At 36.2% G+C, this 18,950-nt stretch overlaps 1 protein-coding gene across 2 annotated transcripts in view; it reads left to right on the top strand.

The window, feature by feature from the left end:
* The window catches only part of XPO4 (exportin 4), a 74,635-nt gene that overhangs the window by 29,569 nt on the left and 26,116 nt on the right, over positions 1–18,950 (top strand). For both annotated transcript variants that reach the window (XM_007433013.3, XM_025169665.2), the window contains exons 7-10: positions 3,583–3,695; positions 6,669–6,826; positions 7,018–7,192; positions 12,669–12,845. In XM_007433013.3, coding sequence (XP_007433075.1) covers positions 3,583–3,695; positions 6,669–6,826; positions 7,018–7,192; positions 12,669–12,845 — 623 coding nt within the window. The remainder of the gene's footprint in view (positions 1–3,582; positions 3,696–6,668; positions 6,827–7,017; positions 7,193–12,668; positions 12,846–18,950) is intronic.

Here is an 18,950-nt window from a genome sequence, read left to right as displayed (position 1 = left end):
TTCAGCCCTGCATATGATGATAGCCTTAATGAGAAATTCCCTTATTATATCAAAGGTAGACCTTTATAAAGTTATAAAAAGGTGCTTATTGGGAAAAGGGAATATAGCATATAGGAAAAAGCAAACAAAAAAGGGAAGACATATACAGAATTGTGAAGAAGATCAACACGGTTGGTCTAGCCTGATCAGATACTTGCTACCTTCTTGAATAAGAACTTGACTTCCAGCATATGTTCATGGTTCATTGCAAGGGATGTAATTAGAGGTAGCATCTACATCTCCTGATAGAACATTTATAAGGCAGGTCCTCCTTGCTGTGCTGGTGCTCCTCTTCTCCGTGTAGCTGCCTCTCTCTTTTTTAACACCACCCTCAGTTTTATAGAACATAGAGGATAAGTGAAACCCACCCTCTCTGGGAAGACTATTTTGTCCAGGAAAGCAGAATGCTCAACCTTGGGTGTTCTGTATTTAGAGAGCAAATCAGAAATTATTTAGGAGTTAAAGCAGTCTTCTTAGTAGTCATTGATAGAATTCTAAAGATGCAGTTTATTTTTCCCAAGTTATGACATTATAAAAATAGGATTACATGGCTTTTTAAGGGAAACAAATGCTGAATTGTTTTCATTTAGGCTTTTAATTGTGGGTCCAACTTATCAGACACTTTAGGGGGCACTGTTGTGCCATATCAAAAATCTAGAGATTTGTCTTCCAGCTTTATGCCACCAAAATAATTTGAGAGCTGGAATAGCTCCCTAATGCAGAAAGACTACAGCATTTGGGGCTGTTTAGAACAAAGGAGAGAGAAAAGGGAAAAATAATAGGGGTATATACAATCAAGCTTTGTGTAGATATCAGATTCAAGATGGACAGAACAAAATGCTTTTTCACAAAGTACATAATTAAAGTGTGGAATCTGCTGCCAGCAATTGTAATGGCAGTTAGTTTGGATGGTTTTAAAAAGGGACAAGACAGGTTCATGAAGGATCGGCAGCATATCTTATATGCTGGTTAATGGGAAACAATAATGCAAAAGACTTGCCCTCCAGTTCAGGCTTCGTTTTATTGTTTGTTAGATTTATATACCACCTTTCCTCCAGGAACTCAAGGTACCATACATAGTACTCCATTCTTCTTTTTTTCCCCACAGCAACAATCCTATTAGTTTGCTTGGGCTGAGAGAGAGAGTGGTAGCCCAAAGTCACCCAGTGGGCTTCCATGGCTGAAGGTGGACTTGGACCCCATGTCTTCTCAGACCTAGTCTAATACTTTAACCACTACACTGCAGTTTGGGTGAGCTTCTCAAATAATCCCTGTCACAGAATGCTGGATTAGATGGGCCTTTGACCTGATTCAGCAGGGCACTTCTTATCTTCAAATTCTTTAACAAGTTTTCATTTATAACTCTCCTAATTCCTGATTCTTTTTCTTTTCCAGAAATCAGGGAATCAAAAGGGAATTTGACGTGTATCAATTTAGGCAAGCCTTAATGCTTTGTTGTTGTTGTTTAGTTGTTAAGTCGTGTCCGACTCTTCGTGACCCCATGAACCATATTGCGTCAGGCCTTCCTGTCCTTCACTGCCTCCCTGAGTTTGCTCAGTTTCATGCTCATTGCTTCAGTGATGCTATCTAACCATATCATCCTCTGCCGTCCTCTTCTCCTTTTGCCTTCAATCTTTCCCAGCATCAGGGTCTTCTCCAAAGAGATCTCTCTTCGCATTAGGTGACCAAAATATCTGAGCTTGAGCTTCATTATCGAGCCTTAATGCTAAACTGCATTTAAAGTATAATACTATAACTGTGAAAGTGAAGACTTGCCACTTTGAGTTACAGCAGAAGGAGAGAATCAATTCTTCTCCAGCAACAGGACTTTTAATATGTTGTCTTTCCTTACTCAAAATTAAAATAGTACTTCCAGCATTTTGAAATTTAATATAAAGTGTGCATATGTCTGCATTTAATATAGTGTACTTTAATAGAAAAGGTGTGCTTAAGACTGAGTCTTAAAGTGACAATAACTACTACTAATAAATTAAATTTATATGCTGCCTAACTCCCAGTGACTCTGGGTGGTTATTATTGAACATTTATTACTGTCTAAAATTAAACAGAAGACAAAAGGAAAGGGAGATGGAAAAAACAGGGAGAGAAAATTTATTTCAGTCACCTTGCTTAACCAAGCCTCAGTCTGCGTATCAGAAGTTATGGGCAAAGCATAACGCTTGTGAAAAAGCTGAATTTTGGATAGGTGATGTTAGGCAAACATTTTGGGCAGCAGTTCTAAGGAGAAAGCTGTATAACAAAGGGAAAAGGGCAGGTTCTTTAAAACCGCAGGATGTAAAAGAAGAGAAAATGGAAGAAGAGCTTAGAGAAAATAGCTACAAAGAGTTTTGGAGTCAGCTCTGTGACCAGAGCAATGGAAAAGCTGAATATGTGGTTCGTAGAAGCGTAAACTGTTATGTTTATTTTTTAGAATGATTAGTATTCAACTGCAAAACTAAGTGAATTCTTAATACAGATACCATTGCTCTGTGTGGCATTGTTCCCTCCCCCCCCAGCCGAATAAAATAAATGTCTGAATCTGACATGGGATACAGCAATTTACTAATTTGTATTTCTTTGTTAACTTTTAAGATCCTCAAAAAGCTGTACATGAATCTTTAGACAGCACACTGATAATTAAACTGTCTTCTCTTCAAATATACTATTTTTATCAGATTTATGTGTAGCTTAGTGAATAGCAAATGCATATGCATTCTGGATAATTGACATATGTTCTAAGTATTCATAGTCTTTGCAACTTTGGATTAGTGCTAAATGTAGATGCACAAAATAATATGTATTATGCTCACATTTTTGCACTAATTCCCTATGTATCCTAAAATGGTTATTTGGCATCCTTTATTTTAGAGGGTTACCTTGTATTATCTGAAACATAGCATATGTTTTGACTTTTACACTTTAAAGACTGTTCCTACGTAAAGTTGTTAGTAAAGAAACTCAGTTGAAATTAGTGTGACATGCGTTGCCTAAGCATGCATGAGACTGGAATATAAAGTTCCAAGTATCCATTATCCCTGCTGTGAAGTGTATAGACACATATGCATATATGTAATTGATACATTTTTTTAATTTAACATGAAGCTAAACTCAGTTGAATCCTTTGAAGTATGTAGGATATGTTAGTAGGTTTCAAAGACTTTAATTGCCGTGCAACATCTGATCAAACAAGCCAAAAGCATTTTAATATACAAAGCATATTTTAGACAGGTTTGATACCTGTTGAATGTGGTATCATTTTTGTTCCCTGTCTCATCGGAATGATTATTACACGATTGCGCCAGTATGGAATGTTTCGTCATTGTGATCAAACTGTTATCTGGCATTCCTAGGGTGTTCTTTTTTGCAGTACAATGTCTTTTATTCCTTGTCCTCATGCATGAATTATGCTGTGTATGTGAAGAGGCTTAAAATTTGTTTCCATTACATTCTTTCTGAATGGGACCTGTTGTATCAGGGATTTAAAAAAAAAAAGAAGAAGAAGGCCAAACTGGAATGTTGTTGTTGACCTTGACACCAGACAACTAGGCAGACATTATATAGCTATGTTTGAATCCTCACAAAATGTGATGTTAAAGCCAACAGAGTCCTGGCGTGAGACCCTCCTGGACAGCAGAGTTATGGAGCTTTTCTTTACAGTGAGTTCCATTGTTCTCTTTTGCTAGTTTAGTAGCAACAAAGCTACTACTCCCATTATTTCTTTCTAAGATTGTTGTTGGTTTTTCCCTCTCTTGGATGTGATAGGAAGACTTCAGGTAAGAATTACATAAGTCATACTCTGTGCTTCACCAGCCTGGCAAGTTAAATCGTTTAAATCATTCTATGTTTGTATTAATTTCCTCTGCATTGTGTTCATTTAATTGTGGTTGTGATTTAAACAGAACAGGTGGTTGTGGGAGATTTTTCAGCTACTCAGACCTTCTTCAATATTGCTGGTCAAATAAAATTTCTCTAGTTGATTGTAAAAGCAGTTTAATCTGTGTCTGCTCTCCTCTTAGGCACTATGCAAATAGAGTAAAACAAAACTAAAGGGAGCTTAAAGCTGCTTCCCATTTGGCAACTTCCTACATGGATAATGTTTCCATTTAGGAAACCTATGTTTACTCTGGCATGTACCACAAGGGTGCCTGTATAATGCATATGGCTTTTCTACAGTTCTTAGTTCTGTGTAAGAATTTGTGGCATTTCATGTGAACCAGCCTGTAGTGCTTGAGTTAAGAGCTCTTCATGACATGTTCAGTCCAGTCATCTGCAAGAGTCATCTGCAAGTTCAATATGCAGAAGTAGGAAATTCAGATTTATCTAACTACGATCAATATCCAACAAAGTAAAAAAAGAAAAATTCAGAAGCAACAACCAAACATAGCAGAGAGAATATAACGATCATATCAAACCTAAAAATTAAGCCAGAGTAAGGGAGAAATGGAATAAAGTATAGTGAAACAGTATAAAACGTAAGATAATGGTAATAGGCATTTAAAAGCTCAAAATCTTGTGAATCTTAAAAAGGGGTTAATTTGGTGAAATAGAACCAAAATATAATAATAATTCAGTAATAATAAAATAAAAATTATAAAATAATTAAAATAAAACTAACAAAGAAGATCCATGTAATATTAATCTAGAATTAGCTCAGTCTTTTAACATATTATTAAATCTAGACAATATAAAACAGATTGCTCCATCTTCTCATTTTTGCGGTATAAAGACATTTCAAAAATTGTTAGGGAACACATCTCTCGAATCCACTTTTTTGACATGATAAGTGTAAATTTCTTTCCACAAATGTAGGATAATTCTCTATGAATTAATGGAGAAATAGACCACGTTTTTAGTGTTAGATAACTATCTTAGGAAATCTCACTATCTTTGGAAGATAAATCCCAACTGTTCTTTTTTTTCATAAAATAGAGTAGTATAGCTAGAATTTGGGATTATTGCTTGTGAAATAGTGGATGCATTTAAAACTTTTCTGAAAATAATAGTCTTTTACATAGTGTGCTAATTTTTTCAAAACCTTTAATTATTATGCGTACATAGTTACTTGCAAGTTTTTAATCTTGCTCAGGCATTTTCAAAAAAGTGAAAAACTTGCTGGCAGACCACTTAACAGCTGCACACAATATGAACAGCTGTCTAGACAACCCAGACAGTTGCTACTGTCAGCTGGGAACCTCCTCAAGCAAATAGCTTTTAGGTTTACAGGTTAACCCTTTCTAATGTAATTCTTCATTAGCAAGTCTTTAGGTTAAATTCCTTTGCTTGCTTGTAAAGGAACTACTTTTTAGATTAAGTATACTTTTCACCAGGTTCACAACGTTTCCCTTTAACTATCAAATCCATATTAATGAATTAAGAGTTAATTATTTTATCTGTCTGTTACTCACTGAATCTCCAGAATAGCTAACTCCTAGTTGTGGTTATAAATCCCCCATTTAGAGTGGACTTGCCGCATTTGTAACTCAGTTAAATAATGTATTTCTTGATTAGTCAACAAAATCAGTAGTGAATCCAATTTTTAATACATGTGCCTTTCATTATTGTATAGAGAATGTATTCTAGTTTATAGGTATTAACTTTTAGTTTTTTATGAGACTTAACTTCAAATTTTCTTTAAAAATAAAGTAAAAATTTATAAAGTCTCCATTTTAACAGCTGTTCTCATTGTATTTTGTTGTAGGTTTCCAATATTTTATTAAACATGTTTTGTGAGTAGTTCAGAAAACATGTTAAGCACAAGTATGTAATAATAGCAATAAATAATTTAGTGTGCCTTTAAACTGATCAAGAGATTAGTATTTGTTAGGTTATAATGACCATTTGAAATAATAAATTTGTTTAATGAAGGCGAAAACATAGTGTTGTCCTATATAACTTTATAGTAATAAATCCTAAAAGCATATCTGGATATTGAATTCGGGAGCTGTATTGTGCATCCAAGGTTGTCTTTTAAAGTTAGGTCCCTTGATGCCCATACTTGCCATAAATACTCAGTCTACAAATGATTGATCTATAAGAATGATTTATTGTCCATGAGGATCACTTAAGGAGGCTAGTGCAGAAAAGGAGAGCAATCAGAAACAATAGGATCAAGACTAAAGAGGTTTGTAAAGTTGTAAGAGGATTTTGCTTCAAGGGAAATGCATTTGGTTTCTTGAGAGTTTGGTGTTTACCTCTACTAAAGAAGCATCAATATAATCTTGATTGAACTTGTCGACTAACTTTAGCAAGACGCTGTAGCCCAGGCATAGTTAGCATAATAGAGATGGCTGTCATTATTGCTGTTTTTAGAAGGAGCAGCATGTCTGACTGGCTGGCAACTGTTTCCCTCTAAGACTTAAAATGCATAGACAGTTTAACATGTAGGTAGGTTCCTGGCTTTGACTAATTTAATGTGACTTACTGGCTTGGTGTACTGAAGTGGCAGTTTGCATACATGCCAAGGAATGACTACAAATATATGAGATACGAGGGAAAGCTGTGTATGTGGGGGATGTGCATGTGCGCTTGCTCACGCTTTTTAGGAGTGTGTCATGTGATTATGGTAAAAGAACATCTTATTTCTTCCCCCCACCTCCTGATGTGGTGTTAACCCTCTCACTTCTGAAAAGGTGCATCGAAAAATTAGAGAAGACACCGATATGGCACAAGACTCTCTGCAGTGTTTAGCCCAGCTAGCCTCTCTTCATGGGCCAGTCTTTCCAGACGAAAGCTCTCAAGTTGATTATTTGGCTCACTTCATTGAGGGATTGCTCAATACTATCAATGGGTAGGTAATGTGCTTACTTCCTAGAATTTGGGTTTGCTGTGGGAGGGAGGTGGGACTTGTGTTCTGTTTGTAGTTTGAAGAGCGGCATAGCACCACTTAAAGAGATCTTTCTGAGCAATACTGAAATGGTTTTGAACTTAACAATAAAATTATTGAGCTTTTCTCTTTTTTAAAAAATGTTTTACCTACAGGATTGAGATAGAGGATTCTGAAGCTGTGGGTATATCCAGTATAATCAGCAACTTGATCACTGTATTTCCTCGCAATATATTAACAGCCATTCCAAATGAACTTTTTTCGTCATTTGTTAACTGCCTCACACATCTCACTTGCTCTTTTGGGAGAAGTGCTGCCTTGGAAGAAGTTGTAAGTACCAACTTTAATTTTGTGAGGTTCTTTCAAAATGTTGAGTTGAAAGTTTAAAATACTTTTAGTTTTATGTAATGTCTAGCTTATAATACTACTTTTTCCCTGAGTACTTAGTAAATTTGTAATGGTTACAATGAGCTGCATCTGTGGTCCTTTTGTGTTTTATGAAGAAATTTAGTTGGTTTAATGGTTCCTAATGAAACCCAAAATCATCCTAGGTTAGAGTGGTGTACTAGATGTAGAGTTGCAGTTCTGCAGTGAACTGCATACTTAAATTATGTTTTGATATTTTCCTCAGTATACTAGATTTTTGTTTGACATTAGCATGAAAAAACGGAAGTTTTGAGATGGGATTATGCTGCTCCAACATTTTAGTTCCTGTTATAATAAGCCTTTATGTGGGGATTATGTGGACATTATTGGATGCAGCAGGTTGAACTGGATAATTTACCGCATGTGGACATTTTGTTACCTTTATTACTATGTTCTTTATAAGGCAAAGCAATTAACTGAAAATAAATCAGTAAATCTGTATACCCTAGAGTTCACTCATGTTATCGGGATTTTTCTGTATAGTAGTTTGATGTATTTATTTGGAAACAGAAAACCGGGTAAGAGTGAGGCATGAAAACTGGTAACTAATATGGACTTTTTTTTTCTTTTTTTTTTTTACCTGAGCCTTCTAGTGCTAGAGAATCTGTGTTTGGTCTCCAGTTTAATGGGACTTTTTTTCATCTCATTGTTCTTTTCTGTAAAGCATACTCCATATTTCTCTCCCCTTGCATTTTTCTTTACAATGTCCCATACATTTTAACTTTTAACTCTAATTCTTCTCCACTATCTTCATGGCACAAACTCTCATGCCATTGTCCCAAATAAGCTTCTGCTCGTGAAACCTTCAAAAGCCTGAATAAGAGATAGACACACCATCTGTGTAATCTCTAGTTTTGGGCTTCCAGAATTGTTTTCAGCCTTTGCTAAGATTTAGTAGTAAGAGGTGGATTTCAAACTATTCCACTTTTCAAGTTGAGCAGAACAGATCAAGGACAATTACTGGATGGAGCTGAGAGGATTTGACAGAGCCAACCAACTTCCCTAATCTGTGTTGGGCTTCAAGTACTCTTGTTCACTTTGGAAATTATAGCAGTGGGATTTTTTTAATGTATTGGAATACAGTTTTTTTTTAACACTTGTGAATCTTGTCCTGAGATTGGTAGCTTAAATGAAATGTAAACATCAGAAATTCACCATGATTACCATAACATAGAATGCATTGTCTCCAGAAATTCAGAAAGCCATCTTATCACAGTCCTGAAAGCAATTAATAAAATTAATTATTTGCTTTTGTTTAATTTTAGATATTAAATCATTGTGGCCTTTAGTTTCCTGGTTTTGGCACAGATGGCTATATCTCAAACACCAGATGGGTATTATATTTCCTGCAGAGGAGTCTGCACTGACAGTTCTTAATACCTTGTAGGTTTATACTGACACAGTATGTCCTTGCGTCCAAAGAGTCTTTAAATGTGTGTTCCACTTAGGTATCTACAGAAGTGATATAGTAGACTTAATGTACTTTTTCAATTGCAAGGTGCTGATCTGAAAAAAATGCTGGTTAGATTTATTCAGCATAGCTTGTCAATGCATAAATTTCCATGGGTTGGCCAAGTATTGATGAAGACAAGCTTATGGGAAGTTTGTGCATTGGTATCTTGGAAGGATATGTGATGCTTCAGATCCAATTCTAAATAGATACTTTGGAGCATATAGCCAGCTGAGACCAGGAAAAGCAGCTGCTTTAAAGAGTTGTAGATAAATGCAATGTATGTGCCTATACATATTCAAAGCAGCTTTGTCAAATTAGAACTGAACCTTTGTATAGTCTAGAATCAAGTAATTCAGCTTTCCACCTTATTTAAGAATATTTCACTTGGTTATATCTTGTTGAATTACTAGAGGAATATTTTTATTAGTCCTGATAACATATCAGGTTAAAAAAAAAAGTTAACAGAACATTTGTTCCTGCCTTACAAAGTTGATTTTTGCTTTGTGTATTTAAGTACATACACAATAGATTCTGAATGGAGTGATAGATTCTGAATGGAGCAAAGAAAGGGGTGAATTTTGTTATTGTGCTTCAATTTTTCTCAGCACTTTTGACAGATTTCCATGAAGCTGTTAGCATGGGGCAAATATCCCCAGCTCTCTTGCTAGCATATAGCAGCAGACAATTATCTTCCCACATTCTTCTCAAATAGCGAAGGATTTTTGCATTGCACTGAGCTTTGTAGTAATCAGAAGCATGAGCCTGCTCCAAAGCTCCGTATAACAGGAGATTTACCCCAGTCCATTCCACTCATAGAATCATTAGAAAAGTTTTGTCAGGCTGAGTGAGAGAACAAGCAGTGGGATGTGTGAACTGAGCCGTGCCGATTGTGACAGCTCTGAAACTTTGGAGTAATGATGTAAGATATTCCTGAAGTCCTCTTCGGGAAGGGCCTGTTGATGGCCTTTAACAATTGAAAATACATATTTACTCAGAAATAAGCCCCATTACACTAAGGATTGCAATCTGAAATTATTACTTATCCAGCAGCAAAGAATCTGAAATTATTACTTTCCCCTCCTGAAAGATTGCTTTGTGCTGATGAAAGGCATATATGTAAATAAGTTTTTTGCTTTTTTTATAGTAATTTTATTAAAGATTATAATTACAACGGTAAAAACTAATACAAACTGAAAAAAGTAAAAGAATGAAAAGAAAAAGTAGAAGGTGCAGAAAAGAAAGAAAAAAGAAAGAGAAAGAAAAAAATAAGAATATAGTAAAGAAAAAGAAAAGAAATATATAAAGAAGTGACTTCCTACCTTCATCACAAGTATAAACAATTTTAGTAACTTATCACCTTCTCTTAAAGTACAGCAAATTATCTAATCTTCCAATATCCCATCTCTTATCTATAAAGAAATCCATAAAACCTCATCATTTCAGTTCTGATATCAGGAAAAGTCCATTAAGGGTTACTAGAGATAGCAACATATCTATTTTAACCTTGATCAAATAAACCAACTTTATATTCCTTCTGTTTACTTCTAACAACCTTAATCTTTACTCCCTTCAGATAATGTCATAGAACTTGATTTCTTTTCATTTTTTCTTTGTCCCTTCTCACAAAATTCTTCAAAATTTTAACAAGCCTCATTTGTAAATCCAATATAGTAGAATTATCCAGGTCACTCTCTTGGTCTGTTGTTTGTATATCCCTTTTAATGAGTTTCTTTTGCATGTCCAGTGTAACATTTTTTCCATATCATTCTTGTAGCCTGTCATTTTTAAATCCACTTTCAAGTCAGTCTCAATCTTGTCAGGTAGAACTTGTTCCTCTTCCATAACATCTTTTAGGCACAGTCTATCTATAGAAACAAACACTCTTAAAATTAATTTCTGGGTCTATTATTCAAAAATATTCTTCAGTATGTCCAATGTTAAAATATTTTGCTTCATTATTGTAAGTCAAGTTCAAGTGTTCTTCGCCTTTAATTGTAAATTAGTTCCCTCTAATGTCCAATTCTTAAAGTCTTATCTTATGGGGTTTTTTTTAACTCAAAACAAAAGCATTTTCCCACCAGAAGGATTCTTTATAATTAATTCCAAAATCTTATTTCAAATTTATCTGGATCCTTAGTCCATTTGTAACTTTCTAAAATCAAAGTTTTAATCACCCTCTTGCTGTTTATTCCCCCCCCAAATTTTAAGTTCTTAAACTTGTAGTTAAAACTTCTTTCGCTAAGGATTGAAGGAAACCCACCCAACTTGTTAATCCAAAGGTTCCTAATAGCTAAAAAGTAGTTAAAATTTCCAAAAGTGATTAGAAAAAGAAGTACATGACCTTAGTGTCCTTTCAAAGGCACCAACTGCAGTTTGAGCAAGATGGTTATTCCCTCATCTCCCAGAGCTCTAAACCTGCCGGAGACCACTATCTTGTGTGGTCTCCTCACAAGGAACAGCTGTCTGGAGCACTTGTGGGTAATCTCAAGTCCTCTCCTTGTCTGGAGAGGAATTATTGAAGAGTCGGTCTACTTGCCGGCTCTTCATTCCGCTGCTGTTGTTGGCTCATCTTCAGTCCACCGTTTCTTCCCCAGAAGCTCTGTAAATAGGCATGTGGATTTTGCACATCTCTCGGTAGGGAAAGTGAAGGAAAGGTAAATGCCAAGAAGGTGACATTTAGTGAAAGTAATTTTTATGTGGTAATATCAAGAAGTGGAAGGTCATAAGTTTAAACAGTATGTAGAACTAACAACTCCAACTTTACGTAGGGAATGGCCTATTTAATTTTCTAAGTAGCTTTTGCTAATGTGTTTTTATTATTAACAAGAAAAACAGAATGTCAGTAACAGATTTGTAAAGGCTGTGTAAAACGTATTTATTTATTATCTAGAACTTATCTATTAATTGTTCTAGCACTGTAGCAAATCCAATGCCTAAGTAGGATTTAATTCTTATTTATTTATTAGATTCATAAACCCCCCCTTTATTTTGAACAACTCAAGGTAGCATACATAATGCTCTCTCCTCCTACTTTCCCCACAACAACAACCTTATGCAGGGGGCTGAGTAAGAGTGACCATCCAAAAGTTAATCCCATTGGCTTCTATGCCTAAGGGAAAACTAGAACTCATAGTCTCCCATTTTCTAGCCCAGTATTACATTAATCTGACTCTCAGTTCTTAAAGGAATTTAAATTTCTTAAAGAAAAAACATACACTGGTTCTACATAAACAACATTTGATATAAACAACATAAAGATAGGAAAATCATGCCATCCTGAGCACCTTGACTCCATAGATTGAACATTTGTTCTGTACATACATACAAAATTTGCAGAAAACTTTCTGATAAACTATCTTTGAGCTACCACTGGGTTTTTATTTTTGTTTGGGAGGTAAATGTTTTTTTGACTTGTTTTAAATCCTGTTAGTTTGCATAAAAGAAACATATTTCTCTCTCACACACATACATTTGTGTTTTATTATGATATATATTTTGTTTCCTGTTTTAAAGATAACACCAATTTACTGGAAGAGAGTTCTTTTCCTAAAACAGAACTTTCTTTTTCATATCCCTGAAAAATTGGTTCAAAGGCTTGAGGGAACTTGTAGAACAGTTTGACAAGCGAGTAAGAGACATAGCTAATGGGAAGGAATATCATATGGTACTCCAGTTGTGCAACTAGCTTTTTGGATGCTGTGAAGGTTTATATTGCATTGGGTTCAAATTGCAATAAATTATCTGTTGCTATAAAAGCCTACTGCAAACACTTGGCAGTAAAAATAAGTATTGTTCACACATTAAGAATTAGAAGTAGGTAAATAGACAACTAATGGAAATATTTTATTCTTGCAGATTTACTAAGTAAACATTGATGAAAGCTTAGACAACTTTTGGGTAATTAGTATTTTTGCTTTATTTATTTAGCTTGACAAAGATGACATGGTATATATGGAGGCGTATGACAAGCTCTTGGAATCATGGCTTACATTGGTGCAAGATGATAAACATTTCCATAAAGGCTTCTTTACCCAGCATGCTGTTCAGGTTTTTAATTCTTACATCCAGTGCCACTTAGCTGCTCCTGATGGTACAAGGAATTTGGTAAGTTCTAGAGACAATTATGAAAATTTTGAGATGTGAAATAATTAAAAAGTTGATTTATTTAAACATAAATATGAACAAGATATTGGCCAAGTTTGAACAATCATGCTGAACCATAGGTGTGTGTGACAAATGTATTCTTCTCTGCCCTAATTTTCCAGTCTGTTCATGTGGAAGTATTTGAAAACTTTCGTTACCATTTTTGTGTATTATCATTACTATTGATTTCTGAGACCTGCAGGTAGAAGATTGAAAGTCCCAAAACTCTTCCTCCAGAAATCTTCTGGGTCCTCAGAACCTGGCCCATCTACTGCTTTGGAGTAGCAGTTTGGTAGTCTTTGTTACCACCACCCATCTTCCAAGGGGCACCTAAATTACTATCCACTCCTAATCCTGGTGTGTATGAGAGAGAGTTCTTACACTTGTACTGCCTTTCTGGCAATTAAAAGCTCAAAATACAAAGTTACAATAATTTCTACTAGCTTTATAGTGTGGAGGCAAATGACTGAAGATTCACCCTTCTTTTCTCCATTCTTGGGAGATAGATCAATCTTGCTGTAGATAAACAAGATAAAGCTTTATTTTTTAAAAAACAGATAAACTGTTAAAAATAACTTTAAATAAGAAAATGCATTTAATATGGAAGCAGTTAAATTATAGAGCTACCCAGATCATACTGTACAGGACCTTGAAAATTAATTAAAATATTAAAACAAAGCAAAGTTGCAGGAGACTGAAGTCATCGTGTTGGCTAAACCTTTTCCTTCTGTTGATGTTTACAAGTTATCTTTTTCCCTCCTTGTGAATTTCCTTTGTCTGACTGTAAAAATAAATATATTTATCATAATTATAGTTCTACAAAATAGACTTCATGTACAATAATTTCAATTTAAAAGAAGATGTCAAAGACAGAGAGTGTCAAGTCTAATGAATTAACAGCCACAATGGGATAATTAACATGCTTTGTCAAAATAAGACTGCAATCATAAGAAATAATCCAGGAATCCAAACTGTCCTCCTTCCATATTGACACATCCAGTTTTCTCGACTTGTCATGTATAATTCTGAGAAGCCAGACTTTGATTGTGCTGGTTATAATGACCACTATTTATGTGTTGACCTGGGATTATTGAAGTTTTATTTTGATAATTTAAGCAATCTTGGGCATGGGGGACACTTATTGGTGATTGAGGACCTCAAGTCCTCAGTGGCTAGGCTGATGATGGCCAAACGCCAGACAATATATTTCATAATTAAGGTCTTTGAATGTGTGATTTGACAATCCCAGCATAACTTGTTTGTACAGGTAATTCATTAATTTATCTGAGATAAGTTGCTCATCCCCATACCTAACTACTTAGAAACCACAGCTGGCACAGAAAAGCCTGGCTTGTTCAATATCAGAGCAGCAGCTCGGGTTTTCCAAACAAGAAGTACTTTCCATGGACAGCTGAGGCATTGAAGTTATTAAGAACATTATTGGGTAGTGGAATCAAGGGAAAAGGATTGAAAAGAACCTCTTAGAACAAAAAAGCATGGCTTGGATCTAGTTTCCAGCCTCCTTGCTAAGATGTCTGTGATAATTTTAGATGGGATTTCAAGGGTTTTTTGCTATGGGAAAAGAAACTGAGTCCCACCAATTGAAAACTACTGTAATTGTGGAGAGATAATTAAAAATAATTACACACTCTTGATTCTCTGTGTTTTGCAGTGATCAGCTTTATTATTAAAACTTAATGCATCCTACAAAGCACAGATCTGTAACACTTGTGTGTGTGCTACTGCAGAGTATTATTGCAGGATTCCCCAGATTCTTGATTAATGACCACATTTGGAAGGTTAGGAGTATGTTCTGGTGCCATGGCTGCCGTGGGGGGAGGCTTGACCATTTAAAATACAGCTGCTATGATAAGTATGGCTGCCACAAGTCAGTGGGTGCTGAAGGATGACAAGGGATATGTCTGGGGACGCATTAACTGTGGACCCTAGTGCTACTGTTGATGTTAATGATACTGGATCAGGAATCAGCCTACAGCCTTTAAATACTCTGAGCAAAATGTAATGTTTTCATTTTAATTGATTCATTGAAATATTGATCAGAAGCTGTTCCTCTATAGCTGCAGGGAATGTGTATGGTTGTTTATAAATGTCTTATGTTCTAAAATGTAATAGAAGTATGAATCTTATTTTTAAGCACTGGAAGGATAAAATCATGAGCATATATGTCCTCTGCAATTTCTGTGACTAGCTCAATTTCTCCAAATACTTGGACAAATCATTAAATCCTTAAACAAGCTGTACTTCTAACCTGTACTTTTACAGAACTGTGAATGAACCATACATTAGCAGCCTTTCTCTCTCATATGCAGTTTCCTCTTCAGCACTTTGTATGAAACTCTATTAGGGCATTCTGTGGAACTCAGTATGGTTGGCTTCTCTTTTGGGTTTGGAAGGGAGCACTAAGCAGAGTTTGTGAGTTTGATAACAAAATAACAGTGTTAAGCAAAGAAGGAAATGATTTGTGATGCAGGAGGTTATAAATTTGACCTGTTAGATGTTGTAGCATTTAAAAAAGAAGAAATTCTAGCTCAAGAAAGAAAGAAATGTATGGGTAATTTCCTGAGGGTTCAGAAAAGAGAGAAACTCTTAAAACAATGTAGCTCATGATCATGGCATTTATGTTCACTGTAAATCTTTGATCACTGTGCTTCTGACTTTGTCTTCAGGTGCTTTCTTTATTGCATGCTTTTCAGAATTGTTATTTATAATTTATTAAGTTGATGTTTTGTGAAAAACTTTAAAATATTTAATGAATAGCTTTACAAAACACATGTACAGAATTACCTGTTTCTAGGTCCAATTCGTACAATTTTACCTATTAGCTCACCAGAACTTAGTGACTGGGTTTAGAGATTATGCTAAGCCATTGCTTGCTTTAACCATGGTTTGCTGAACAAGCCATTGTATCCTGATTCACACAAAACACTGAGCAATAACTATTTTTTAGTACTTATCCTGCATAGTTGCAGAGTCTGCTTGTTTTTGCACTGTGCTCCTCTAGTTCTCACCCGGGGGTGGGTAGGGGGATGTTGCTTATCAGCTGTCTTGTCACAGAACCTGATGCTGATTAGGGCTGAGAGGGAGCAACTGGCCAGGCTCACACAGCGGCTTGTCTGCCTAAAGGCTCTCCCCATTCTTAATCCAGCCCCTTAATTACACCATGCTGCCTTTCACACTGTTAAGTATAGTTAACAAAGCCCAGTGGCTAGATGAGTACATTAATACATAATAATATTTAATTTTATATATATATATATATATATATATATATATATATATACACACACACACACACACACACATATACACACATGTGTGTGTGTGTGTGTGTGTGTATAATTTAATAATACATTGCAGCAACACAAAATCAAGCAAACCACAATATGCTAAAGTATGTAAAGTATGAACCTAGATGATGAAATGTTCTGATTCTGAATTCCAAGTGGGACAACCAATCCAGAGAGGACATTAAATATCTGATCCGTATCTGCAACACATATATCTGTAAACTTATTACTGTTAAAATTCTTTTGAGAAAGTTGGAGACCCTCAAACCTGCAAGGTTTGGCAAGCATAAGAAACAACCCATTTGCATTCCTGGAAAGATTTTTATTGCTGGTAGGGTAATGTAATAGAATCTTAAGAGTCTGCCAAAGTAATTATCGGTAATTAAGTAATTGCCTAGTGTAATTAAGGCAAAGTTATTTTGAATCTCTTTCTCACACTTCCTTCCTCCCCTGGGCTGATGAATGTCTTTTGTAATGGCTGTTTCCTCCCTTAACTGTCATGGTGCATCCTCTGTATTCCCAATGTCTGTAAAACATTGCATTGTATTACTTCCCCCTTCAGACTCACTTTTCCCCTTTGCCATGGAATGCATAGAGAATTGCCAGAACTTTCCTCAAGGTTAATGGACAAGTCTAAGAGGCTGGAATGTGCCTCTCCCTCTCCTGTTCAACATCTGAGTTTGAAACAGTAGCTGTGAGACAGGTGTGGTTGGGAGCACAGAGCTCTTCACTGTGGGGCAGTTCACTAACCATGTAGTCAAACTTGCCGCCATGCATATCAAAGGCTGTTAAATATTCATGTCCCTCCATCCACATTAAATTGTATGTTCTTGTCAAGTCCAATTTAGTGAAAATGTGAGCCTCATGAAGGCAGTCCAATATATACAAAATAAGAGGCAGTGATAATAACCTCTAATGGCTACAGATTTGAGAAGTCTGTAGTCAGGAACAGGGTTCGAAGAAGAATATCTTTCTTTTTTATAAAAGAAACAAAACAGTGGTACAGACATGGGAGATGAAGGGTGAATAAATCCTTTCTTCAACTTGCCATCAAGAAACTCCTTTAAAGCTTCTGACTCTTGAGTAGACATGGGATATTGTTGTTTGGTTGGAATCTGGGCTCCAGGTAGCAAGTCAATAGTATAGCCACATGCCTGATGTGGATTCAAGCTGCTTCTTCCCCCCAAAATCAGCAAATCGCACTCTTTACTGGTAAAGAAAGAGGTACAGGCGGCAGTGCAGGATAGAGAGATGGAAAAGGGTCCAACACCTGCAGCCCCATAGTGTTGATGTTTTTGTAAGGGGAAAGGAAACAGTTCCTTGCTTCTTCTGTATATCAAGATTATATGTTTGTAGCCAGTCTATACCCAAGACAATTGGGCCATAGAAGGAGACACTCAAATAGAACTCCAAGAATTCCTTATCATCATTTATTCTCAGTTGCAAAGGGACCATACAACAGCTGGATGAAGCCCAATTTAAGGGGTCTGCCATTGATAATCTCACTAGCATTGGCTTTTCCAGTGGTTATGTGTGCAAGCCCAGCTGCCACACAATAGTACCATCTATGAAATTAGCAGTCACCCCGGAGTCCAAAAGCGGATAGTTGGGTTTCTGAGCGTGGAGGTGCAAAGACTAAGATTATAAAATGCATTTGCCTGGTATCAGAAGTTGGAGCTCTTTTTAATTGTCTGCCGGGGTGTGTGGGGAGCCCTGCTGAGCTCTTGGGAGAGGGTTCTGCAAAGTTTCCCAAAGTCAAAGCTTTCAGGTATTTACTTGCAAGGTGTCCTAAAACTCCACGGGTGTGATACTTTCCAGCCAATTCAGAGCAAGGAAGCTTAGTGAGGTAAAAACAATCCGAGATCTCATCTTGTTTCTCCACTGCAAATGTGGATCTCTTCATTGTCCCTATTTGCATGGGCTTGGACACACCTTGGAGTCCAAGAAGGCAATTTTGAGGAAGGGAAGGGAAGGTTAAAGAAAGGCTGTTATTTCCTCTATGTCTTCTCTAGCCTGCCATCAAACATCATGCAATGTTGAAGTAACTCTTCCAAGGTCTATGATGTGCCTTGTCACATTAATTGATCCTCAGTTAATAGGAGAGACCTTCCCAAAACTGTTTGATTGGGGCAAAATCATTCCAGAACATGGCCCTGGCATTCAACTGTAAATCTGTGTACTCAAACATTTGGCATCCTCCAGATCATAATTTATTAATCTCCCAATTAGCAGTTACTCTCCAGGTGGAATCATCAAAAGCAGCTCTGAATATCTACATAAAATTTTAATAAGTACCTCATATAGTTTGTTGATTTCAATAAGTAGTACTGTCCATCTGTCTGCTCTTTCTTTCAAAGGGTTAAGAACAAATGCCACCTTGGTCTGGTCTGTAAGGAATTCTGCTGGCCCACGTGCCTGCCATGAATAATTCAGACTGAGTAGTGAAAGTAAGGAATTGGTCCTGTCTCTCTCCCCTCCCACCCCAACTTCTTTGGCAGGCTTGCATAAGAGCAGAGTATAAGTGTCTGCATAGCAGCCTGTGGGGCTGCTCCTTGTAAACCCTTGCCTAAATACTGAATTGACTGCACCACAACTGTACAACCCTTTAAAACCCTTTATCCTTAAAGGCACCATACAAACTATGATCTGTATCTCTACCTCCTGCATATGCTGCAATAACACCTCTGCCACCTGCTCTGCCAATGAGGTACCTTGAGGATCAGAAGTCATGTCTAGATCCAGAACACAGGACCCAGTT

This window comes from Python bivittatus, unplaced genomic scaffold (assembly GCF_059951505.1).
Source record: "Python bivittatus isolate LINGU-HERP-01145 unplaced genomic scaffold, Pbiv_v1 ctg000340_np1212, whole genome shotgun sequence".
Taxonomy (NCBI): Eukaryota; Metazoa; Chordata; class Lepidosauria; order Squamata; family Pythonidae; genus Python; species Python bivittatus.
This window is presented reverse-complemented; position numbering and strand designations above follow the sequence as displayed.